Source organism: Pollachius pollachius (assembly GCF_949987615.1).
Source record: "Pollachius pollachius genome assembly, chromosome: 1".
NCBI lineage: Eukaryota > Metazoa > Chordata > Actinopteri > Gadiformes > Gadidae > Pollachius > Pollachius pollachius.
In genome coordinates, this window is record NC_136934.1 from 21,730,455 (window position 1) to 21,757,348 (window position 26,894).

At 47.3% G+C, this 26,894-nt stretch overlaps 4 protein-coding genes across 7 annotated transcripts; 1 reads left to right on the top strand and 3 right to left on the bottom strand.

The window, feature by feature from the left end:
- Positions 1–196: 196 nt before the first annotated feature.
- On the bottom strand, positions 197–2,366 carry LOC307091128 (inactive phospholipid phosphatase 7-like; the record flags this gene model as incomplete). The annotated part of the gene is made up of 4 exons (XM_079758013.1): positions 197–403; positions 496–677; positions 1,048–1,373; positions 2,200–2,366. 4 exons carry the CDS (start codon positions 2,364–2,366, stop codon positions 197–199), a joined length of 882 nt encoding a protein of 293 aa, XP_079614139.1.
- A 708-nt stretch (positions 2,367–3,074) lies between these two features.
- brd3os (BRD3 opposite strand) lies at positions 3,075–4,179 on the top strand. Its single transcript, XM_079743330.1, has one exon. It carries the CDS (start codon positions 3,457–3,459, stop codon positions 3,961–3,963), a length of 507 nt encoding a protein of 168 aa, XP_079599456.1. The 5' UTR covers positions 3,075–3,456; the 3' UTR covers positions 3,964–4,179.
- Positions 4,180–4,336: 157 nt separating this feature from the next.
- On the bottom strand, positions 4,337–16,198 carry brd3b (bromodomain containing 3b). 4 transcript variants are annotated; one of them, XM_079736600.1, is made up of 12 exons: positions 16,092–16,198; positions 14,445–14,705; positions 13,494–13,605; positions 11,178–11,315; positions 10,923–11,070; positions 9,035–9,261; positions 8,441–8,830; positions 8,119–8,247; positions 7,718–7,900; positions 6,783–7,009; positions 6,394–6,686; positions 4,337–5,969 (listed from the first exon to the last, which is right to left on the bottom strand). In XM_079736600.1, exons 2-12 carry the CDS (start codon positions 14,534–14,536, stop codon positions 5,851–5,853), a joined length of 2,058 nt encoding a protein of 685 aa, XP_079592726.1. In that variant the 5' UTR covers positions 14,537–14,705; positions 16,092–16,198; the 3' UTR covers positions 4,337–5,850. The 4 variants fall into 4 exon arrangements, with proteins under 4 accessions (XP_079592726.1, XP_079592727.1, XP_079592724.1 ...); XM_079736601.1 differs by having other exon boundaries at positions 7,826–7,900; positions 8,441–8,833; XM_079736598.1 differs by having other exon boundaries at positions 8,441–8,833.
- Positions 16,199–17,594: 1,396 nt separating this feature from the next.
- On the bottom strand, positions 17,595–21,985 carry LOC307089215 (nucleus accumbens-associated protein 2-like; the record flags this gene model as incomplete). Its single annotated transcript, XM_079755383.1, has 7 exons — positions 17,595–18,205; positions 18,514–18,611; positions 19,089–19,194; positions 19,357–19,533; positions 19,665–19,912; positions 20,564–20,787; positions 21,560–21,985. The coding sequence occupies 7 exons, from the start codon at positions 21,983–21,985 to the stop codon at positions 17,595–17,597; spliced, it is 1,890 nt and encodes a 629-aa protein (XP_079611509.1).
- Positions 21,986–26,894: the final 4,909 nt, after the last annotated feature.

Below are 26,894 nucleotides of genomic sequence, written 5' to 3' on the forward strand. Positions count from 1 at the left end.
GCTCTACAAATCCCGTGTTCTGCTTCTACTGGACCTAACTTAACCCAGACCCACTCCTAATCAAACTAGACCCCCTTGAGATCACAGCCCTGAACCAGTCTAAAGAAGTCTCAAGAAGTCCAAAGCAGAAGAACTGTAGGGTAGACAGAAGCTGTGCAAACCAGGGTGACAACATCTGGTGTGGTCGGCGGGGCTGCTAAATGAGTTGAGCCCAGTTAAGTGTGCTGATGGAGATGATTATCTGACAGGTGTCAGAGTCAAGCCACACATTCTCTACCAGGTGAAGTTGAAGATACCCCAGGATTAAACCGCAGCCCACATCAAACAGGTGGTGTCTCCCTAGCAGAATGCGGGACACCCCTGCCAGAAAGGCCCAGAGATAGAGCAGGATCCTCAGAGGAACCTGGGGAGCACATCAGGGGAGGGGGAGGGCAATTTACTACACAAGAGACTCATTAGCTTAACCAGCACGCCTCAGAGGACACGACCACCTACCGCCAGAACCAAGTGGTTCAGTAGGAACCCCGCCACCAAGACGGCTCGGCTGGCGTGGGCGGCGGGGAATGAATACGTATCCATGGCGATGTAGTCAAAGAACCCCGGCTGGTAACCCCACGGTCCTCTGCGCTTGACCAACTTCTGCAGGCCGCCGACGGTCAGAACGTCCAGCACCAGAGCTGTGAGATAAAAGGTGCATGTCAGAGTGTGAGTTCAGCTTGTGCACCGCTGGGGCCTCTTCTCTCATCACCATGCGTGACAGCATCGCTACTCTGAGTTGCTGTTTAACAGACACAATGGATGAGAGCTGCACACTGCTGACAGTTTAAATAGGAGTGTCTAAGAAGGAAGATGACCTCATTCCTACAAAGGTGCAACTACTTTAGAATGTTCTCTTCCTCTCTGTGGATAAGAAACAATAAGATAAGATGAACATACACACACACACACACACACTTCTGTGTGTGTGTGTGTGTGTGTGTGTGTGTGTGTGTGTGTGCATGCGTGCATGCATGCATCTGTGTATGTGCGTGTCAGTGAGTCTCTCACCCAGCAGCAGGTTGACCAGCACTTCCTGTCCAGCCAGTGTGTTGCTGCGGTACAGACTGATGAGCGTTCCCAACACCCAGGGCACGGCGTGGCCGCTGAAGGCCAGCAGGACCACCAGGGAGTTTATGGACAACCAGGCGGCCCGGGGGCCCGCACACACCCCCATCCTTTTGGACAAGCAGATGTCAATGGCCAGCAGGGAGTTCAGGGCGATGCCTCCCAGGGACGGGTTGAGCTGCATGCAGTCCTGCTCCGGAGGCTGGGACTCGTTCACTCCGCCCTCTGACCCCCCAGCTCCTGCATCCGGAACATCCTGCCGCGCACCCCTAGCAGCAGATCAACAAGGAGAGAGGAAGAGCCCCGTCAGCAGATCACCAAAGAGGAGAGACCACTTGGAGCAGATCCACAATAAGAGAGGAGAGAATTCTATCAGCAGATCTACAAGGAGAGAGGAGAGACCACTAGGAGCAGAACAACAAGGAGAGAAGAGAGACCACTAGGAGGAGAACAAGGAGAGAAGAGAGACCACTAGGAGGAGAACAAGGAGAGAGGAGAGACCACTAGGAGCAGAACAACAAGGAGAGAAGAGAGACCACTAGGAGGAGAACAACACGGAGAGAGGAGAGACCAGTAGGAGCAGAACAACAAGAAGAGAGGAGAGATCACTAGGAGAGGAGAGACCAATAGGAGTAGAACAAGAAGAGCGGAGAGACCATTAGGAGCAGAACAACAAGGAGAGTACAGACTCCTCATTAACCTAAATCAACAACTAAACATTATTAACCTTTTTCTCTATCTTTCCTTTCTTCTGTACAATAATTTACTCCCTTCAATCGCTGCTATTTGTATTATTTTTCTATCCACCTGTCTGTCTTCCCCTGCTGTCACCCATCGTGCCATTATTTAGTTGTATTATCTTTGAATTTCACACAATTTCTCTGTGATACACAATCCCATCACACCCAGCGTGTGCCCTAGTAGGGTAAGAGCTCTAGCAAAAATCCTGTAACACAAACAGCTCCGGGCCTCTGCCTTGGGAGTCATGCCATGTAAACCAGGTTCTACTCCTGTCCTCCGTTCCAAGTTTGGAATCATGAAGCAGGGAGCAGCCGCAGCACTACGGCGGGCGGCTGACTGTGGGCTCCGACTTACCTGAAGGCTCCGTTCTCCTGGCTGTGCGGCTTTTTTGGGGAGGTGGTACGAGGTCGAGCCCTGGGTCGGCTCTCTGGACCAGAGGCTCCAGGGGGCTGGTTCAGAGAGAGGAACTCTGGACGGTTGAGGACATTGTCCCGGGACCGATGACGGGCCGAGGCCGGCATGGTGGTATCAGTGACTGTGAGTGTGTGTGTGTGTGTGTGTGTGTGTGTGTGTGTGTGAGAGAGAGAGAGAGAGAGAGAGAGAGAGAGAGGTGGGCGGCAGAGAGAGAGTGGGGGAGAGGGAAGAGTTAGGTAGAAAGGGGGGAGAGAGAACGAGCGAAAGGAGGGGGGAAGAGAGACGGAGAGGGAAAAGGGAGAGAGAGAGAGGGAGGAAATCGGGGGGGGGGGGGTTAGAGAGAGTCAGAATGTGACTCTCTCAGAGTAGCTGTGTTAAAAATAGACATCATGGCCCTTTTCTGCAGAACCAACCCCCAGCTGTTCTTCTAGACTGCTGCTGCTTGACACTGGAAAATCATAGCTTTTACAAGGCATAACCATGGCAGCAAAAAATTACACTACAACACATTATATATTGTTACAGTATTTTATTTATGCACCTGATGTTATAAACAACCACCACTTATAAAATCATCCTTAGTTTAACCCCTACTAGGTTATAAAGGGAAGTACGAAGTGCAGAGGGAAATACCCACCAGATCGAAATTATGATGTTTAACATGCATTCTTTCTTAGGGCATTGGCCACATGTTTTACATTACAACGTAGCTTTCACTCCCATATGTGAGGACTTTTATTTTGAAATAAAGATGCCCATTCAAACCGGAAGTTGTATTCACCGTTATAATTTGGCTCTCTTGGAACGGATGCTAACGTTTTGTTGGCTTCTAGTTTTCGTTTATTGTACATTTTATTTATATCCACAAGTCAAAGATTCAAATGTGTGATATCTCTCGCTTAATTATCTTGTACTTTAACGAGTTGGAAAGGAAACGGTCATATCCGAGCTGCTTGGTAACGGATCAACTGCTTGACGACGACGACGCCACGGCATTTAAATCTCAGCCTGTCCGCCGACGTAGCAGTTTCTGAGGTAACTCACTGGATCTTATTCGATTGGTTCTTCCAGAAGAGCTCTTAACGTTTCTCTGATGAGTGGAGTTCACGTGTGTTTCTGGTGCTCTGTGCCTAAACGGTAACCCGCTTCGGTGAGGAGAACCGTGACCCCCGTCACCATGCCTCGTCCCGGGCTGCGATGTCTGACTCCCTCGGTGATGCCGAAGTGAACCAGGCTCCCACCACGGAGCTCAAACCTCCCTTAGCCCATGACTCCCTCGGTGGTGTCGAAGTGAACCAGGCTCCCACCACGGAGGAGAGACCTCCCTTAGCCCATGACTCCCTCAGTGGTGCCGAAGTGAACCAGGGTCCCACCACGGAGGAGAGACCTCCCTTAGCCCATGACTCCCTCGGTGGTGCCGAAGTGAACCAGGCTCCCACCACGGAGGAGAGACCTCCCTTAGCCCGGAAGGCTCTGGCGGAGGGTTACGCCCGACTCCGGTACCGGGACACCTCGCTGCTGATCTGGCAGCAGCAGCAGACGGAGCTGGAGAGCGGCCCTCCGGCCAACTACCTGAGCCGCAGCCAGTCCGCCTGGTACAGCAGCCACGGGAACCAGGCCGTGGTGGTCCGCGACAGGAAGACCTTAGGGGACGGGGTCGTTCCCACGGAGGGCAGCAGGTCCAAGATCTGCCTCATCATGTAGTCTAACACGCCGATCTTTCCAACCTATGAATTATTCGGGAGCCTGGTGTTTGTGGATGTACTCGTATTCATGAACTTCGGGGATGGGGTGGCGGCAGCAGCAGTCGGATCGAGAAAAGGCGCCTGTCCCGATCCGGTTGTCATGGTAACACTAACACGCGGCAGTGGCAGTCAATCAAGCTGAAGATTTATATAGGATCCACCTTTCATTTAACACGTCGCAAAGCTCTATTAGTATTAATCAAACACCACCTTTCGTGGTGCGACTATCGTTGGCGGTTGAATATGAATTCTCCAATAAATTAATTTACTCACGTGATCTTCATGATCAAAACCATTTGTTTTTATGTGTGCATAAGGGAGCGAGACTGGGGTAGGTTTATGTGTTTATTTATGAAAACAAAGAAACTCAGAAAATAAGGATCCCATATAAGTAATTACATCAAATATTGGACTAGTTGGTTTTGCGTGTCTGTCTCTACTCTAGCGAGCGGAGCGTCCCTCTAAGCGTACGGCTACTTTACAGTGCTCAAAACAGACAGAAGAAACGTACAGCCGGAGTGCATGCAAATACACAAAACTTTTTTTCAGCTTTCTTATTAAAATACAAAAATTAGCTATTATCATAGTCATCGCTCGACCATCAACTAAAAACAAAGAGGTGAATATGCAGGGAAGGGACTTTTTTTTTTTAAAGGGGGAGAGGGTGGGGTGTTAGTGTCTGAACGTGTCTGGCAAGTCTGATGACAGCCCATAATAATCCTGACCAGCTCTGGTTTCCACAACAACACAGGACAGAGCATCCACAGATTCCCTCTTACACAGAGGTCAAAGGGTAACCCAAGGGCTTCTAGCCCCAACTCAAAGACATACAGGCCGAGGGTGGTAGAGATGAGAGATGATTTGATCGGCTAGCACTGCATCGATGCAGGAAACAGGAGGGAGTTGTGGGTAATGCGGACCAAATCCGAGGCAGCTCACTGTTTCCATGACAGCAGATACAAGGGGCAATGTGTGGGCCTTGGAAAAAAAAATCATAGCCCAGCCCGACTGCACGCATACCAACCAAACACACACACATACATGACCTGTGTTGCACGGGCACAGCTCTGCCAATAAGAGCAGTTTATTTCCAACAAGCTGAAATTGCGATGCGGCCTTGGTGAGAGCCACACACACACACACACACACATGTGCCCCCAAGAGGATTCTGATGAAGGCGCTCCCGAGGACCCCGCCGTCGTGTGGAGGAGCCGCGAGGAGGAGGCCTGCGGGACGGGCGTAGGAAGGAGGACAGGGGGTGTGGACACACCCCTTCCTGTGATGTCGCCACCCTGTGGTGAGTCTGTTTGCTCATGTGACAACCTACTGCTGGCTCTGGAATGTTTTCAGAGGTCTGGGCAGGCCATCCCAGTAGGAGAGAGAGGAAAAAAAAAAAATCTTGGTTTCCACAGCAACAAGGTTCAGTGTTCCTCGGAGGGCAAATCATGATGGGAAGAAAAAATAACAAAAAGGAAAGACCACCACCCCCACCCCCCCTTTCCCTCAGTCAGACAGTCAGTCAACAGGTCGGTAGGTCATGTCGCATCGAGGAGAGCTCCTTCCTCTACGTCCGTCTTTCTCGCTCTGTCCTGCACGTCTGGTCGGGTGCGTCTGTCTGTCTAGGTTTCAATAAAAGACACTAGGAACTAAAAACAGCTCAGCCTATTTACACAGTCTCCCAATCTGGCCACGTATGTATTTGTGTGTCTGCATATCTGCATGTGTTTGTGTGTGTGTGTTAATATATATATATGTATTTCTGTATGTGTGTGGTCTTTTTACAGTATAAAACTTAGCATTAGAATGCACGTGTGGGTGTGTGTGTGTGTTTGATTTGTGTGTGCTTTCAGTCAGAGTCTGAGGAAGAGGAGGTGCCTGTCGAGGAGCTGTCATCCGAGGACGAAGAGGAGCTGCCACTCAAACGGCTAGCCCCGCCCGCCGATGCCACGCCCCCAGCTGCCTTCTCTGAAAGAGAGGGAGAAACAGAAGCAGTGTCAATACAACCATACCGTCTTGACTAGGATCTGTTAGGGATGGGCATTTCAAATAATACTAATTATTAATAATAATAATAATAATTCACAAAGAATAATTATTAAGCATCAAATTTTTACTTTTATGATAGAGTAATGAAATAAGACTGATTGATTTTATCAAAATACATCCACACGCTACTCTTTCTAGTTGCCATATTTATCTACTGCAAACCTCCATAACAACCGGCTACCAAAACACTTTTTGGATTTTACTCTATTGGAGCTTTTGGGCAACGAATAGTGCCTTCCAAATTCAGTACTTGGGTATTGATCCACATTCCTAGGATTTACACACACACAGACACACACAGACCAACACAGCCCCCCACACACACACACGAGGAGGCCCTTACGCAGTAGCTTCTTCTGCTTGCGCTGCAGACAGGACTTGACGTAGCGCTCCAGCTCTCGGAGTGTCGACGGCTTGAGCGTCTCAAAGTCGATCTCGATCTCGTCGGGGTTTGAATCCCGCAGCGAGGGCTCTCTGGACTGTATGATGTGCACCACGCGGCCCAGCTTCTCCCCGGGAAGACGGTTGATGTCCAAGCTCAGCTGTCGCTTCTCGTCGTAGGACATGGGCAGCGATGGCTCCTCCCCCTCCTCTCCGTTGGCTGGGCCGCCCGCCTTGGACCCCTTCTTGGGTTGCCTGGAGGGAGCGATTCTCATTGGTCGGATGCTGAAGGTGCTCAATACAATAGTAGAGGAGAGTCTGCATTCATCGTTTCTCGGACGGTGCTCATACCTGGTGGCGGTCACCGTGCTGTTGGCTTTCCTGGTCGGAGCTTTCTTCTGATTGGCTGGTTTGGCCTGCTGGGCGACGGCCTTGGGTTTCTTCTCCTCTTCTGGCTTTCCCTTGTTCACCTTGTCCTTCTCTTTCTTCTTGTCTTTGTCCTTCTTCTCTTTCTTCTTCTTTGGTTTGCTGACGGGAGCTTGGGACAGGACGGCGAGCTGCTCGTGGACTGCCTTTAACTGAAAGGAAATCAGAGAAACACAAACACCAACCAACCCTTTAACGGCATACCCTTTAGCAACACTCCCTGAGCTAGCTGCATCCACTCTCTCCTGCTCACCAACTGCCTGTTCCTGCCTCCACCTGACGCTCCCTGGGAAACGGTCTGCCCTGTGCTCCTCAAACACAAGGAGCACACGAAAAGCGCACCGTGTCACGCTGGTGACCGTTTCCTTATGCATACCTTCCCCTCTGCTAGTTCTGCTACAGCTACTCTGAACAGCTGAATATATATATCCAGCTATTCTACACAGCTGAATACGGGCAGGCCATAGGCTTGGGCTTATTGACGATGCTATCGGCAATGGATTTAATTAGTATTACTCTTAATTATTATTATTATTTTTCTCAATGCCAGATATGTGTTCTCGTGTGTTTCTATCGCCGCGTTGTTTTTTTCCGGGAAATTGGGAGTGTTGGATGTGTATTTTTCACGTATGTTGTGTCAGATTTCTATGGAGTGACTCGATATTGTCGGCATGTACAGCGGTCGCTCGCTCGCACTCTCTGGCGAGTTGCCGAGGTCGGATGAAGCAGCACGACGCAGCTTGGGTAGGGAAAACCCGGCCCCACCCACCATGGAATCACCAGCCGGCGGTGGCTTCGGGGCGCGATGGGACGATTGCTACATTGCGCGCGATGTCCCAAGCCTAGTAGGCCATACCCACCTGCTCTTGCAGCTCAGCCAATCGTGTGGCCCGTTCTTCCTCAGAGTCAGATGATTCGTCGGAGGAGGAGTTGTTGCTGCTGTCAGAGGAGGCGGTGCTTTTACTGACCACTGGGGTGGTGGACGGCACCGCTGCCTCCGAACTCTCGTCTGGCATCTTGGCAAAGCGCATCTCAAACACATCCTGCAGACACACAGGGAGACGGGAAGTTAGGCCAGCCGGCCGGACGAACGACACACGGTCACCACACTTGCCTACCAGTCTCAGAGAGCTAGTTGAAAAACAGAACGGAAAGGTAAGCCTAACAGACAGACAAGTGGTCAAGACAGAATGACAGATGGGTAACCGGACAGATAGAAAGACAGGGAGGACAGACCGAGGGGTGAGACATGCAGGTATACCTGCAGTTTCCTCGCCATGGCAACCACCTCGTGGTCCGGGGGGTTGTACTTGTAACAGTTAGAGAACATTAACCTGACGTCCGTGGCAAAGCTCTGGGGGTCGCTGTACTCTCGGTTATCCATCTTTTTCTGGATGAGAAACACAGAAAGAGAGAGTGGAGGTGGGGGGAGAAAGAGAGACAGATCAGAATGGTTAATCCCCTCATACTAATGCATGTGGAACTGAGAGAAATGTGGGGCAGGGATTGGTTTCAATACGGTTTGGTATATTTTTACAAAAAGGCCCAAACCCTCTGTGCGTGTGTGTGTGTGTGTGTGTTACCCGAGCACTGCTGAGGTCCATGGGATGCTTGATGATGTCGTGGTAGTCGTGTAGCTCCAGGGCCTCCGCGTCCACAGGCTTGTAGAAGGGCCATGCATAGGCGGCGTGCTTCTTAGACAGCATCTCCTTCAGGATGCTGTCACAGTGCTTCATCTGCTCCCCGAGCTTCCCCCCCTTCCGGCTCGGCGTGCCGGCGGGGCCCGCCTCGCTCGCCTCCTCCCCACCACTCCCCTCCTTCTTGGCCTTGGGGGGCCGCGTGGCAGTGTCCCGGCGGGCCGACACCATCTTGGCCTGCTTGCCGCCGTCCTGGGCCGGGGGGGAGTCAGCCCGCCCTGCCGAGATGGCCGAGGTGGTTGGGGTGGTGGTGTCCGCTTTCCTCTTCACGCCCTTCTTCTGGAGGGGAAACACGCGTGCACGCGCACACACACGCACACGCACAGAGAAACAACAAACAGACGGACAGGAAAGACGGGACAGTCAGGTTATACTGTGCTCTTGTCTGTCTTTGTCACAGAGGTCCACTAACATTGGCAGCCGTCAAACTCGTGACGTCTTTCAATGATTGCGTGTGGCGAGAACAAGGGTGGTCGTTACCTTGACGACTGGCTGAGCAGAAGGCATGATGGTTGCCGTGGGCTGTGGCGTAGACACGGAGACCGGGGGCATGGTCTGGACTGGAGTGGGAGTGGGAGTGGGAGTAGGAGTGGGCGTGGGAGTGGGCGTGGGCGTGGGCGTGGGCGAGATGACTGGCGTCTGGGAGGGCGAGGGGGAGGGGTAGGAGGTTGGAGGGGAGGCTGAGGACTCCGCCTGAGCCTGGCTCACTGGACAAGAGACGGAGGCACAGAGGAGAGGGTTAACAGGACTATATGTATATGATAGTTACAGCTGGCTGTGACTTCAACAGATTCCCCTACAAATGGTTTGGTTTGAATAATATTAGTTGGATGAGATTCCATTACTCAGATGGGATTCCATCACTAAAATTAGATTCCATTACTCAGATGGGTTACATTACTGACATTTTATTCCATTGCTAAAATAGGTTTCTATTACCCAGAAGGGATTACGTTACTTGGATGAGCTGACATTATTAACAGGGATACGCTGAGATCTGTTATTTAGTGTTTGCCTGTTTTACCCAGATTCATACAAGTTGTTTTAACTCCAAATACATAATTATGCATCCAAAAGGGGAGTATTCTCAGCTAGAATTAGCTTTTCTGTTAGCCCCTTCCAATACTGGCAGTGTTACATTGGACGAGATCTGTTTCAAGTGAGAGGAAAACAATCTGAATTACTTTCCAAAGATTTCCAGTGTGTTCCCATTCGTCGCTTATTCGTAATGAGTGCCAGTAACACCACAACAAGATTGTGCTTTATCTACAAACAGTTCATTTGGCATACTCAGGTGATAATCAGGGTTCCTGTGATGCTCTGCTGACAGGTAACCCTCCACCTAGATGACCCAGCCAGAAGCAGCCCATAATGTAACTGCGCCAGCGGCACATGACTGGTAGCTCAATAATCACAGCGCTGAAAATATCGCCAAATTATCTTTGTGTTTGCAGACAAACTACAATCCTAAAGCACTCATTTTGAATGAGCGACTATTCTGAACAAATCGAGACCTTTGGAAACTGATTAAAAGTGTCCTGACCTCATATGAACTGGAGCTAAGCTACCATAACGTAAAGCAAATGCTAACTCAACAATTTGTCGAATCTGGGTAAGAGAGGAAGAGAGTGGCAATTTACACATATCTCCTTGTAATCTCCTATAAATGAGAACCCTTTACTTGGATTACATTACTTAAGAGATTCCACATTTCAGAGGGAATAACATCAATAAAATGAGGTTCCGTTACTCACAGGGATTACATCACTTAAAAGAGATTCTATATCTCAGAGGGAATTATAACACTTAAATGAGATTCCATTACTCAGAGGGGATTACATCAGTTAAATGAGGTTCACTACTCACAGGGGGTTACATCACTTAAATGAGATTCCATTACATCACTTAAATGAGGTTTATTACTCACAGGGGATTACATTACTTAAATGAGATTCCATTACATCACTTAAATGAGATTCCATTACTCAGATCGGATTACATCACTTAGATGAGATTCCATTACATCACTTAAATGAGATTTCATTACTCAGATCGGTTTACAACACTTAAATGAGATTCCATTACTCAGATCGGATTACATAATTTAAATGAGATTCCATTACTCAGATCGGATTACATCACTTATGAGATTCCATTACTCAGAGGGGATTACATCACTAAAATTTGATTCCTTTACATCACTTACATGAGATTCCATTACATCAATTACATGAGATTCCATTACATCACTTCAATGAGATTCCATTGCTCAGATCGGATTACATCACTTCAATGAGATTCTATTACTCAGATCGGATTACATCACTTAGGTGAGATTCCATTACTCAGATCGGTAAGTGACCGTTACCTGTAGTGGCAGGAAGAGGGGGTTTACTCTTGGTTTTTCCTTTAGGTGCGGGGGGCAGCAGAGCCACCTCCTCCTGAGGCATCTGGGCCACTTTCTGCAGGAAGATCTTCTCCAGGGCCTGAGCCATCAGCACAATGTCGTCTGTTGGCTACACAGACAGAAGGCACACTAAATACCCATCAACCCACTCTAAATGTGATGCCTGGTTTGTGGTGCGGTAACATAGAGAGGGCATTGTGCATGTGTGTGTCTTACCTTGTTGTAGATATAACAGTTGGTGAACATGGTGTTGAAGTCCTGCATGGCCTCACTGGCACTCCAGTAGTAGTTGCTCTCTAGGCGTTTCTTGATGGTGCCCATGTCCATGGGGTTCTTGATCACCTTATGGTAATCCTAGCAAGCACACATCATGATCAACATCCAGTCCATACCCAGTGATAGTCCAGACAGATATTACAGCTAGCAGTCTAAATAGTCTACATTTTATATCCATCCAACCTTTTCAAACGTGAGACGTATCCAGTGGGAATTTAGTTCAGTTAGGCTGCTGTTAGGGCTCCTTTGAGATTCACCTATTGGGTAGAAATATTGACCAAACGATGGCTCCATGGAGAGGAGGCTTGAAACCCCCGTCCCCTAGGGTTGGGTATCGAACTCAGAACTCTTAAATGGGCTGACTGAATTATCGTGGTACTACAGAGCACCTAATCAAGATGAATAAATCGGTGCCAAATTTCCACTATGTGCCAAGGCAGAGAGCGTATCTGGTGGGAGAGAATAGGCGACAATAAAAGTAAGAGAGAAAGAGAGCAAGCGCGTGACTACGCCAAGGCTTGTCCATGGGGCGCGTTCCAACACAGTCAGGCCAATGGCGGACCAAATGCAGTCCAAGAGTGGTTGTTTACACTTTTGCAAACTGGACCGAGATAAGGCCGGCTGCAATGCTTGTAATGCGAAAGACAAAGGTGGCCAGAAAAACCTGTTGAGCTTGATTAAACTAGCTTAATTAGTTAGTTGGATGAGTTCTTGTTGGAGATTTTTTCACTGTCTTGGTTGACGTTAGTGTAGCATTTTTTGGTATGCCCGAAACCCTATTATTTAATCAATAGTACGCGAATTGAATACTATTTATGGGGAAATATAACATTATGGGACAGTGAATGACCGGGACACACACACACTTCAATTTAAGTTGCATTAGGGTTCACTTTGTTGGGTGTAAAATCATTTGTATTAAATATCTATCTTAGTTGTTGTTATAGTTATCATCATCCGTTTTCAGCTTCTGAGTCGCGTTGTTTATACTCGTGCTTTAATAGACAGGTCACCCAGTCCCTCTCAAATCAACCTCGTGCCCCATTGAGCGGCCCAGAGGTTTAACCCTCACACTGGCACCCAACACGTCACAACCCTGCCAGCTTCACTTGTAGCTGTGACTCAGATCTTGTGAAGGATATGGCATCTGCTTCCTGAGAGGCACAAGACAGCTCTCCCGCTACACTGACAGCCCGGAGCTTGCAGGGCCGGGTTGTATATTGTTTGGTGAGTACAATGTTCAAAGTTAAATGTTAATTTTTTGCAAATCGGTTCAATACGGTCAGTATAAACCACAAGAAACATGGGGACTGTCGTCTTTTATTACCCGCCGATACGTCCAACATCTTTTTTTACCAAACCACGTTAAAAACCAACCTGACTTTCAAACTGCATAAGCTGCTATTGAAATGTCTTGACATTTTTAATACAACCCCACAGCAGAAATATGCTGCTATAATTTTCCCTTTCAGATTTTATGTCAGACCTTTACTCCCGGAATACTAGCAACCTTACCAACAATGCACGACTGCACAACGGACACTGTTTATGAATATTTAATGTATCCTGGTGCACAACTTTGTCAAAATAGCAACATAACATGCCGCAGAAGGATTTTAGAAAACAATACTTTTATAATAGTTTACGGATGGCCTGACGAGTACCCAATTACACGTTTGCCCCTCATTCCCCCCAGTTAAGATCAAAGGTAACAATGATTTAATGATCATTGATGATTTAACAGTCTTGAAAAATGATGAAACTGTAAGAACGAAAAAGCAAGCAATGAAAAACGTTTTTTGCTCATCAAACCTTACAGATTCAAACCTTGCACCGACTGAACATTTAACACGAGTATTGATTATACAGATCAATTTTGATCTGCTTGCTGCTAAATCAAACCTATTCAAGACTTTGGTTCCATAATCCACAGCTCTCCAGGTCAACAGTTAGACGTCTATCGACTAGGTGACTCTTTCAATTGTAATTTAGCATTAACATGTACTACATAAGTTTTGCCACAGTAGCTAGTTAGAGCTGAACCATTTTCAGTAACTGTGTCTGTAATTTTCCCATGGTGGGGGACCAGAAAAAAATTCATTGAGGAGATAACACCTTGATGGATTGCCTCATGGATGGGCGTGTTTTTATTCTTGAGAAACCTCGTTTTTTTTTTTTTTTTACTAAATTACTGCATTAGAAATATATAGTATATAGTGCAGGCATAAAATAACTTGGGTGCGTGTGTGGACTTACGGCCAAGCAGAGTTTGATGGCGTCCACAGGATGGTAGAAGGGCCAGGCAAACTGATGCTTCCACAGAGTCTTCACCACGACGTTCTGCATGTACTGCAGCTGGTTGGTTTTCCTGCAGGAGCAACAGAGGGAACACCACACCCACGTAGCTGTTTTACAGATATACAGATAGACCGTAAACTCAGGGGACATGCAGTGTTATGCATGTCTGCTGTTTAGTTTCAATGTAGCTATTGTGTAGATCTTAACCAAAGAGGGGAGGCTGGGCAGCATTGTCCTTCCAATTTGCAGTCACATGGCTATCTTTAATCCAGTTCCTATCCGGACACAATTTTGATTCTAAGATAATTTTTTTCTGACCAAAATTATTGTGTTTTACAATAGCAGAACATGATAAAACAAGAACATTTATTTGATCTATGCCACACTGAATAACTTTACGAGATCCCAGTAGGTATGAATCAGCTCTGGCACACATCGGAAGCCAAAAACTGATCTGCTGGCATCAACATGTGAATAGAAGAGAATAGAAGCCTTTTCTCATTACTTCTGTCAAGTTTCCTGTCATACTGCATCTTTTTAGAGATAGCCTCTAAAAAAGGAGATGGAGCCCCATGGGGTTCTCTCCTTGATTCCAGAAACCTATGTTGTGTACAAATGGGAGCTCAGCCTCGACTGGTGGTATCATACTGCTGTGGCCTACAGGGAGCTCGGCCTCCCATGGTGGTATCATACTGCTGTGGTCTAGAGGGAGCTCAGCCTCCCATAGTGGTATCATACTGCTGTGGTCTAGAGGGAGCTCAGCCTCGACTGGTGGTGTCATACTGCTGTGGCCTACAGGGAGCTCAGCCTCCCATAGTGGTATCATACTGCTGTGGTCTAGAGGGAGCTCAGCATCTACTGGTGCTACCACAGTGCTGTGGTCTAGAGGGAGCTCAGTTAGTGTCTTACCTGCCCGGCTTGGTAGGGTTGGTGACTTCAGGGGGAGGGGGGTTGGAGAGTGTCGGGGGTGTAGGGGGGGCGGTCTCCGGGGCGTCCGACATGCTGGACGACAGTCGAACGGCGTCGTCTCCTGGGGGGAGGGACCGCAGCACACGACAACTTTCTGTCTAGATGGGTGGTAGGGATCTCAGTCCTGCCGAAGTGCTTCCTCCTTATTCCCAGTGGGGAGGCAACATCCCATCTCAAGACCTCAGCCAGACCGTCCACTTTCTGTAGCACAGCAGGAGGGAGGATGTTACAAACATTGCTCAACACAACTCCACAAACATGTACATATTCACATTGCCTAGCACACCTACAAATAAACTTGGCACAGCTTCACACACACATTCTAAAACATGACCACAATCTTCTGCTCATTAACATTTGGGAAGTGCTAGTATATCCCTTATTAACCTCTGTGTACACTTGATGAGCCAATATAATCTAGGATTCCTAACAAAACAGTGTTTCCCTGGGTCTAACGATACACAGCGTGTTGAATGACATAATCTTACTGAGCCAAAACTAGTTTCAGTTAAAAATAAAATGTAATATAAAATGTATGATATAAAGCTATAATAGCAATATAAAGAAAATACCTACATCTGAATCGTGGGTCTCTACATACACAATACTGCTGGTACCAAGGAATATAACGTTAAAATAACAAGATAAAAAACGATAACAACAGTAGCAAATTTCCAGCTAAGATCACACTGATAGTAGTATAGTAATAGTACAGCCAATGCGAAACATGTATAAAATAGGAATAAACGGAGAAAATTGGAGAATAGCAACAATCTAGATCAAAACATGGACAGATGTTGAAACGATGTGCAGAATTCGGCAGGCAAACCACCGTACCAAAGAGAGCACATTGCAGCTAGCCAACAACCAAGAGCCAAACCTCAGAAGCTTCCGCCAATTTAAGTCGAGTAGTCGAGCAAACATCAACGAGTACACTTAGAAAACATCAAACCACTAAAATATCTGGTGTCTCTGCATGCACGCTGCGGCTGTCCAGCTAAGACGCTAGCCAGTGCTTCTCATGCTAAACAGTGCTAATGTACAATTAAGTTAACCAAATACGAACCTTCTGCTGCTACAGCTTTGTAAGATTTGTTATTGTCGGAATTCATAGGAACACAAGACACGTAAAATCGACGAAGCATTAAGGATGCATGTATTTTCCTAGCTAGCGAAACATCCCATTTATATCGCTTTAAAAAGATGGCGGGCAATGCATTGCAATATAGTAGCTTTGGTCGCTAGCTAAGCTTAGCTTCCAACCTATAATGTAATCACATTAAACTACCACAGAGCTATGCATATCCTGGCCCATGTCTTCATTATATATGTGTGTGTGAGACGTGCAATGTATTTCAACCATATGTTTTCTGAATTTAGCGGAGGTATTGTAGCTGCATATGGTAGCGTTAAGAGCCATAACCCCGGCCGAGGCTAGCTGCTAGCCGAGCTTTGTATGCATTGTTTCAAGGCGCCGAACGGTGAGCAAGGATCGCCAAACGACACCTATGGATTCGCTACGTTATGTAAACATCGACCCGATTTACGGCGACATTCCGGTAGCACTAGGTAAGAGACATGTTTTACTTTATTTTTTTTGTCCTCAAGTTTGTCCAGCGGTGATCGTCGGGTAGTTTTCTGGAAGGTTTTTTATTTAGCGAAGTAGCATAATAGATGAGTTATCAGCTGTCTTGTTACTGTGAGTGCGCATGCGCGGTGAAAAGCGGCAGCATCATGGGTGTTGTTGTGCTGTGATTGGTTATCGGAGTATCTAGGAGGCCAATCTGGCCTGAATGTACACTACATGTCCCAGCAGCCATCAGTGCCACTGAAGTCTACTGTCCGCTGTGCAACGCAACATACATTAGCATCTTCAATTGAACAGGTCCCACTTTTAAACATAATAACTGTAGAGGGTTTGGTGTCTGACAACCTTTCAACAGGAGCCAAAGCACCTTTATGATTTTGACAAAAATCATAAAGTTAAAATTAAGTTGCAAACAATCTTTGGAAATGTTACCTGCGTGAAAAGGCACTTCCAGAATATATAATTCCTAACTATTTTGTACCTATGAACAAATACTACTGATAAAATAAGTTATTTAGCCAACCTCAATTGCGTGGCAAATGAATTCATCTGTAGCCTACTTGTTTCCTGCTTTTTCTTATTCTTTTTAAAATCATTTCAACAATTCATTGTTGTGATGATTTTCCATATTTTGGAGAAATGCGTGTGAAGGATAAAATTAAGGGGCTCTAGGCCTATTGCCGGACATGTTGTGTTGTAAGAAGGGAAGAATAAAAATATATAATATACATTTTTAATTTTTAATCATAAATCTCACTTTCAACAGAGGGCGCTCCTGCTCCAGCAACTCTGTATACCCGGAGAACGGAAGACTTAAACGGAAAACGTATGTGACATTGAAAAGTTTCTTTGGGGATATAATTTAATAAGATTTACCTATATGCAGAGCCGGGATGTCCTGCGCCATTGGCCAATTATTTCTCTCTGCATAGTGTCACCTAGCTCTTTTCCAAAGAACAGGAAACCATCCAGACAACCCATTGGGTTCTCAACAAGCTTTAATTGATTGACCATCAGAGCTGTCAGTATCATCATCATCATCATCATCGTCATCGTCATCATCATCATCATCATCATCATCATCATCATAGTGGTGGTAGTGGGACACCACAAGCATTGGTTGAATGATGGCCGGCTTCTAAGGGTCTGTGTGCTGGACTGCAGGGGCCTCGGAAACATGCAGCAGACAGACAGACAGGTGGACAGACAGACAAACAGACAGACGGGTAGACGAACATACAGACGGGTTTGACACAGACAGGGGCTGAGAGTGAGACTTGAGAGGTAGACAGAGATATTGACAGGTAGATAGAAAGAGAGACAGAATCAGGTAGATGGAGAGATAGGTAGATAGGAAGACAGAGAGGCAGGTGTAAAGAAAGAGTCAGGACAGACAAGCAGAAGAACGGGCAGACGGGTCGATAGAAAGACACACAGTCGGAGTTGACAGGTAGCTGTTGTGTTATTTACATAAAGGTAGTAGGCAGAGGCAATTCAAAAGCTTATTGGCTGTCTTGTAGAGGGTCCGCCGCGCCATCGCCCTGATCGGCCAATCCCCTGTGAGCGGAGGGGGTGTCTCCGGGCGGAGGGGAGGCGCTGGCGGGTGGGGCGGAGTCTGCGCTCAGCTCAGTCTCATGAGGAACGGCAGACTCTCCAGACAGCCCCCCCTCCTCACTGCCCGCGCCACAGCCAGCGTACTGCAGGTGTGGCAGCAGCGCCGCCTCCCTCTCTCTCTCCCTCGCCCTCTCTAGCTCCCTCTCCCGCTCTCTCTCCGCCTCCCCCCTCTCTCTGGGCGGCGCCGGGTACAGCGGTGTCTCCATCTCCAAATATGAGGTACTGAGTTGCCGGAGATCAAGCTCAAAGGGGGCAGGGCTGGCCTCTCGCTGGGCCCCGCCTCCTCCCCCCCCTCCTCCTCCTCCACCTCCTCCTCCTGCTCCTCCTCCTCTCTTACCCTTGCGGGGGTGGGGGCTGGGGGCCGGTAGCCCGTCTGGGAGCAGGGACTGGATCTTGGGGAGCCATCGCTTGCGGACCCGCCGGGCGTTGGTGCACATGTCTGCCGCGATCACGTTCATCTCACTCTCCTTGAAGTTGGGAGCGAAGTTCTGACAGTAGACTGGAGAGCAGGGGAGAGGAGAGGAGAGGGGAGGAGAGGAGAGGAGAGGAGAGGAGAGGGGATGAGAGGAGAGGGGAGGAGAGGAGAGGAGAGGAGAGGAGAGGGGAGGACCGAAGAGAAAGGGAGTGGAAGTTGGGAGGAGGTGAGAAATACTCGTCGATATTACGCATTCATATAAGCGACACAACAGACAGTGTGCGGTTGTGTGTGTGTGTGTTTGTGTGTGTGGGTGCGTGCAGGCAAGAGTGTGGGTGTAGTGTGTATGTGTGTGCGAGAGTGTGTGTGTGTGGGTGTAGTGTGCGTCTTACGTTTGACTGTGTTTAACACTCTGTTGTCCAGGGGTTTTCGACTTGGATCATTGGTTGACGAGCGGATCCCTGTGCCACAGCTATTGGCCAGAGTGTTTCTATGGAAACCATAATAACCCAATCAGCTGCTATAGGCAGCGTTCTTGTTGCTGTTCTCAGACAGTGTGACAGACAGAGCAGCATTATGTAAAGCAGCGCCGCAGACACAGGAAGCTTCCAGAGAAGGGATACGTCAAACAGTATGTGCGCTCACATGCGCACAAACACATGCGTACACATCCACACAAACGAGCATACACAAAAACCATTGCCATAAACATACGCAAATTCAAAATGGTAAATCGTTGCTTTTCTCAACGTCTATGACAAGAAATATTATTCATCAACATAGATCATATATATATATATATATATATAAAATAAATTTATATATAATGAAGTAGGATATTAGGCAACACTCTTTGTAAATTCTGAATGTAAAAAGTTGGAGGTTAAGAAGTGTGGTTTAAGTAGGACTATAATCACAATGTAACGATTTCCTAGTGCTGTACTGATCCAGATGGTGGTGGTGATACCTGTCAAAGAAGGTGGCCAGGAGCCGTCTGAGGAGAACCTTGTGTTTGACTCCAGCACACAGATGGCAATTCATCAGCTGACCCCGTGTCATGTAGACACCTGACCCTGCATTCAGGCATGCACACACACACACACACACACACACACACACACACACACACGCAAACATGCATAGGCAGGAACCCACATTAATACACACGGAAATACGTCTATTGAGTGTGTGTATAATGTTTGGTTCTAGTGAGATTCGTGGTTATGAGGTTTTACCTGCCACCAGCTCCACCTTCTCCCCTGGGTCTCCCTCTGTGTAGAGAGCGGGGTGACACCGGTAGCCAATCTGACTGACTAGGCTGGCAGGAAGGGCCATGGTGTCTCGACCAATTAGCACGCAGGGCCGCCGCTCATTAGCCAATGGTAGGGGCAGCATCTCCATCTTCTCTTGGACTTAACCCGGGAAAAGAGAGGTGTAGTTTCAGCAGGATTTAAAAAAGTGGATACTTAATTTTGACTGTTTCAATGTAGTAATAGAAGGGAAAGGGATAGACAGACAGACAATAGATAGAGGGAGGCAGTACTGTAGGGGTTGCTTGGGTGTCCATAGATGTGTCCATAGATGCCGGGGGGGTAGTAGTCGTCCTCCAGCTCCTCTTCCGTTGGAGGGTGGGAGGGGGGCGACTCGGTGGGTAGGCTGGAGCCGGCCGGGCTGGAGCGCTCTCCAGTGGCCAGCAGATAGGACTGTAGTCCCGGAACCAACCCTCCTCCAGCCCCAAGGTAACACAACGCACTGCCCCTAGTGGCCTGGATGTCCCTCGTAGTGTCCCCTCTAAGAAGAGAACGACAAGGAGAGAGGAGAGACCACTAGGAGCAGAACGACAAGGAGAGGAGAGACCACTAGGAGCAGAACAACAAAGAGAGAGGAGAGACCACTAGGAGCAGAACGACAAGGAGAGGAGAGACCACTAGGAGCAGAACAACAAGGAGAGAGGAGAGACCACTAGGAGCAGAACAACAAGGAGAGAGGAGAGACCACTAGGAACATGACAACAAGGACAGAGGAGAGACCACTAGGAGGAGAACAACAAGGAGAGAGGAGAGGGGAAAAATCACTAGGAGCAGAACAACAAGGAGAGGAGATCAAACACTTGCATCTTGGAAGCATTTGACATTGGGGCTAATGGTATGGCATTCCAGCCACAACATTCTTCTAGAAGCAACCTGCCACAATTCTTTCTTGGATTTCAGTCTCTTACCAATTGGTTCTCTCTGCTGTATTTGTGCCGACACCAAGGACATATTGTGAATATCACAGCCTTTTGTGTCAACAGACTCAAAAACACACAAAGTGTGTCTGGACATGTGGTTCTGATGTGTTACTGGACAGAGCTGCCAACAGCCTTCCTTGAACAGACTTGTCTGCTGCGCTTCCAGACTGCTGAGTATACCGTTCCTGAACTGAGGGTTTCTGCACAATTACCTCCTCTTCTCTCGCTCCTCTCCCGTCGTTTCCTCCATCTCCTCTGGTGGGGGAGGCGTGTCGGCGCGTTCCTGCTTGATTCTGCTGACGGCCAGGAGCAGTTCTTCCGGGCTCAGGGCCGGCTGGGAGGAGAGCAGCGTCTCTTGGGGACGCTGGTGCTGCTGCTGTGGCTGCTGCTGTTCCCCCGACGCCTCGTAGCCGCTCAGCTCCTCCGCCGAGGCCGTCTGTGGGGGATGCGTTCCATTCAATTCCACCAATCCATTAAATCATGAATTAAATACAGATCAATCTAGTGCCCTCCGGGGGGCAAGGCCGGACTATAGTCAGAACAAGAATGAATATCAGTCTTTAAATGTTTGTTGTGGACCAGTAAAACTCAGTTGGCATCCAGCATGTCAGCCGTTTAAATGTTTTTTTGTATTTAATATCGAAGTGAGTATGGGATGAAATCGATGACTGAGCGTTCCAATGGATAATAGTTTGGATGACTTGCATGTCAATACTTTATAATAGCATTAATTCATGCATGCATGCTGGTTCAGTTAAGAAATAGTGGAAGAATATTTTCTGGTTGTGAAAAGTACTTCATAATGAATGTTATAGATGAGAAACCTTGACATTTAGATGAACTTGTCTGATTCAAGATGAAGAAACTTATGAAGTGACTGATCACTGCTGATCAATGACGTTACCATGGTGATGGTTAAAAAGAGGTCCAATTGGACACACTCTATCAACATAGGATTGATCTCTGCCTCATCTTCAGAACAGGGTTATTTTTCATCTCGGGACCCAAAAGATTTCAGTGCATCCGTGGGACCCCACTACGAACACACAGGAATCGGCGATACTTTTGTCAATGAAAGGATCACCAAACGTGCGTTGGGCACCAATTCCAGTGTGTGTCGTCAACCTGTGACCCACCGACTCGGGCTGGATCCTCCACTTTGGGTCCTGAGCCATAGAACTGAACAAGACCCTGGTGGACACACCAACCTGGGAGTCGCAGCAGAGCGGGGAGGAGGCGGAGGACGCCTTCATCATCATCAGCTCCATGCCCCTCTCCACGATGTTCTGGATCTGCAGGTAGCCGGCGGTGTACATGAGGACCAGCTGTTCGCTGGTGGCCATGCTGAGTCGGCCCGTGTAGCAGAAGGACAGGATCTGCTGGAAACATGCGGGTGTAACCGAGGACGGGAGCTCGAACACCACCTGGGACGAGGAGGACTCGGGCGCCGAGCTGAACAGGTCTCTGAAGTAGAGCGAGGAGGCGGCCATCACGGCCCGATGGGCCTTGAAGGCCTGGCCCTGCACCAGGATGGACACATCGCAGTAGTGGCCCAGCAGCCGCTGCTCGTTCAGACTCCCCAGGACACTGCTGCCAAAGTCGGGGATCTCCACCTGCAGCAGCCCCTCCGACATGGTGGGTGGAGGGTGCTGGTAGCCAGGCAGGGGAGGAGGCGGAAGGTGGAGGTGTCTCTCCGAGGGGGCGTGCAGGGTCTCGTCTCTCGGAGGGGGGATGTGAGCGGTGGACTCCAGCTATGTTTTTGGGACAAACCAAATGCCACAGAGAAAATGTTTGAGTTCCATTTCATGTAGAGGTTGGCATACAGTCGGGGTTGAGGGGTCGTTGGTTTATCGGTGCCAAGTTCTGGAGTCTTGGAGCTGCACGGGAAGGTCAGGCCAGGCGGAGAGACCTTGTGGCTGAGGGGGACTCATATTTGGAATGCAGCCGGCACATCTGGAAGACAGAGAGAGAGAGAGAGAGAGAGAGAGAGAGAGAGAGAGAGACGTGAGCAACATCATCATGTAAAAGGTTTCTCCCTATGCAACTCCACTATCTTTTTCTACCTCCTGTGACATCATCAGAAAGCGACCGTCTATCTTTAGACATATCACTAGCCTATGACAGAGAATTATATCAGTCATAAAATATTCATAAATGCAGACTAAAATAAAACAAAAAGCTGGGTGTTTTTGTGTACGAATCAGATGATTTTGGTGCAGTTTAAGCAATATTTGGATGTTCCTGCAGCATTTTGAACGTTTACTCCATTCTATACTACATATTTCTAACACAATTTAGATAGAAGAGGATAGGACAATCTGAAAACAACCAACCAACATAGAACCGCCTTAACAAAACTATTTAAATACCGCTTTAACCAGAAACACTGTGGAACTCGCTTTACACATATAGAACCCCTAAAGTGCCAACTTAACAGACAGAGCCCCTATAGAACCACCTTAACGCACAGACTTAATATAGAAATCCCTCACACTATCAGAACCCCTCAAAAGCCAACTTAACACACAGAACCCCTATAGAACCCCCTTAACACATATAACCCATATAAAAACCCCTTAACACACAGAACACCTATAGAACCCCCATAACACACAGAACCACTATAGCACCCCCTTAACACACAGAACCCATTTAGAACCCCCTAAACACACATAACGGCTATAGAAACCCCTTAACACACAGAAACCATATAGAACCCCCTTAACACACATAACCCATATAGAACCCCCTTAACACACAGAAACCATATAGAACCCCCTTAACACACATAACCCATATAGAACCCCCTTAACAAACATAACCCATATATAACACCCTTAACACACATAACCCATATAGAACCCCCTTAACAAACATAACCCCTATAGAACCCCCTTAACACACATAACCCATATATAACACCCTTAACTCACAGAACCACGATTGAAAGGAGAATACTCCTGAATAAAGTTAAAGATTCAGACCAAGAAGTTTCAGCTGATTTGCAGTCCAAGCAGTTTAATACAAGACGGACTGGACGAGGTCTTATCCTACGCAAGGTTAATTCATACTGAACATCGTAAAATGGTCATCTATATTACTTACCGCCATGTCTGATGCGTACCATTAGGTCAAAATAGGATTATACTAAATCCTTATACATGATTTCCCCTAGTACTTGGTATTATCTTAATCTATCTACATAGCAAAATGTAATTACACTTCAAATTATCTTAATATATACACTTGTAAACCCTGATCATAACAAGGACATTAGTGACCTCTGTCACAAGCTGACACCTTATACAATAACCCTAAGATTAAGTACCACTTTCAGACTCAAGAGTACAGTATAAACACTTTATTATCATTTCCATGATTATTATCCTGGAAATAAGTATATAAGAATATATTGTTATCCAATAGGTCATATAAAGGCACCAATCGACTATAGAACCCCCTTAACAAACACAAATAACATCTATAGAACCCAAATAACACATAGAAGACACATATAGAACCACTACAGATGAACACAAAAGACACACAATATAACCCCCTATAACATAATACAACACAGAATCAGTTTGAAGTCGAGAACCAAATTAACCCACAGAGCTACTCTGTCATAAAAAAACACTTAAGGACGTTATTACCACTCATGGGGCCCATCTTGAAAAATATGAAGACTTCTAAAGAGGCTCCAGTAACTCTTAGCGCTACGTTACTAGCACCAGGCTAGGTGTGACCTGGGTATGTTTGACCTGAATACTGACCTGAATGTTACCCATCTGAATGTTACTTGTTTCAGCGCTACCCTTCTTGTTGTTTATCTTCAACCTGAATGGCTGAGAATAAACAAGAAGCGTGTGTGTGCGCAACGGTGCGCACACACATAGACATGCACACAAACGCACGGACACACACACACAAATACATACACACACACACACATACACACACACACACACACACGCAAACATGCACACAAACATGCACACAAACGCACCGACACGCACAGACAGGCACATGCACACGTACACACACACACACACACAAACACACACACACACACACTCACAAAGACACAAACTAGCAGCCACACACACTAACACAAACAGTTATAACAAAGTCAGACAAGCAGTTCTAAGAAATCGGGCTGGTAGACAGACAGTTAGGAAAAACAAACAGAGACAGTCCCATGTCCTCCTCTCCTCTTCTGAATCGTCTTCGTTGTCAACAAAGTGCTGTGTGTGTGTGTGTGTGTGTGTGTGTGTGTGTGTGTGTGTGTGTGTGTTTGTGTGTGTGTGTGTGTGTGTGTGTCTCTCACCTCCTGTCCTCTGATATCCTCTGCTCCTCTCGGCTCTCCTCTCTGCTCCTCCATGCAGGCTGGCTGCTTATCAGGGAGGCTTCTCAGCATCGTCTGGTGTATGTGTCACACAGGGAGGTGGGAGGAGGAGGAGGGGGGGAGCATAGACACACACACAGCAGACAGAGGAAAGAGGGAGGGGAGGGGGGGAGGCGGAGAGAGGAGAGTCATCTGAGGACAGAGAGGAGCTAATGCGGCTAACTGCCCTGCAGAGGAGAAAGAGAGAGAGAGAGAAAGAGAGAGAGAGAGGAAGACAGACAGAGAGAGAGACAGAGAGAGAGCATTCTGAGACAGAGAAGTAAAGAGAGGGACAGAGAGAGAGCGAGAGAGACATGCATTACATCGTTCCTTTATTCTGTGGAGCAGACAGCGCTCCAGGTTGAATATTAAACAATGTCTCTTACACTAACATGGAGCCAAACATTTAGCTGTGTGTATGTGTGCGTGTGTGTGTCTGTACGTGTGTTTTTGTTTATGTGTATGTGTGTGTGTGTGTGTGTGTGCGTATGTGTTTTTGTGTGCTGTGTGTGTGTGTGTGTGTGTGTGTGTGTGTGTGTGTGTGTGTGTGTGTGTGTGTGTGTGTGTGTGTGAGAGAGTGCGTGTGTGAGTGTGTGTCTGTGTGTGTGCGTTAAAATGCACAGCGCTGCATTGCAGTGTTGAAGCTGAGTTGGCATGCTGCGTACATAGTGTGCATACTGCGTCTCTTTGCCAGCTAGGAGCTGTACCCATATCCCCGCCCCATACGCACACACACACACACACACACATAATATAGAGCGGGCACTGGCAAGTGCATGAGCGCACACACACTCACATAAACACGCCCAGGACATTTCACACAAGGAAATGTTGCAGGCTCAGCTTTCATAACCATATATTACTGTATAATATCAGATGTAGAGGGGAAGACAGATAGGCAGACAGACACAAAGGTACACAGGCAGACAGACATGCAGACAGAAAAGGCTGAGAGAAAAAGCAAACAAAGTCTGTTGGTTTGTTTGTTGTTGTTTCACAGCTGTGGGTATCAATCGGTATCCAACACAACAAGGTTTGAAATAACAAAAACAACAAAACAATAAAATAAGCTCTTCATTGGTATACATTACATGATACAAACATGATTTAAAAAGACTATGAATCAGAAGTTCGGTCAAATGTGAGACACAGTGACCTGAAATGCCATAGCACAGTAATGTAATCCTCCCCTAGTCTTCATCCCACTCTTCCTTGGTTATCTCCTTGTGTTGGTCACTTTGCTCTGTCACTGGAAACGATGCCCTTGGTTATCGGGTACAGGACCAGCTTAGCTCCTCATTGTAATTTGGAGGATATTCTTATAGATGTTTCACTAGATGTATTGCAATGCCAATTCAGGAATTGTTTTCGTATTTATTTGAAAAAGACCTACCTTTAGACCTGAAAGTAAACATTTTCACTTAAAGCTAGGGTAGGCAATTTCTTTTCGAAGGTTTTCTGTCATAGTTGTTGAAAATCATGCTGACATCCAGACAGCAGAGAATAAAGCCTGATGAAAGCATCATCATGTCAAAGAATGACGTGATGATGCTTTACAGGTAGGCTATTCAATCATTTCATTCGGCCCGAATGAAATGATTGAATAGCCTACCTGTCTGTCTACCTACCCGGCTACTTTCTTGCATTCTGCCAGTGGCCTCACTGCGCATGACTGGAGTCTTCCACAGCGCCAGGCAGACCTATCACTACAGCTAGAGAGATGTGTTCTCATGTGTTTTGGTGGAGTGGCTTTGGAGGGATGGCTGAAAGGAGGCGGGTCGTTTATTCAGTTGGATACTTTCAAAATCGAACTGACACTAGCTGGTTTCTCCAAATGCCTACCCTAGCCTTAAGGAACAATACCAGTCTGGGGGATTAAACCCTGGCAACCGTCTCTCCTGGATTCACTTAAACATCCATTATCAATATCATTTGGCAGAATTACTACCTTGAACTGATTCTGCCGAATAGCATTAAGCATGTGCGTGCCTACATAACATGTAAACGATGACAATACAGCCCTTCTGTCTTTAGGAATAAATGTGTGTTGGTCATTGTCGATTTTGTGGACAAAATATCAGTGAATCTCCAATACAAGATGTTATTTCTCAAAACAGAACTGTTATTCAATGTTGTCTGGTCCGCAGAGAGCTGGA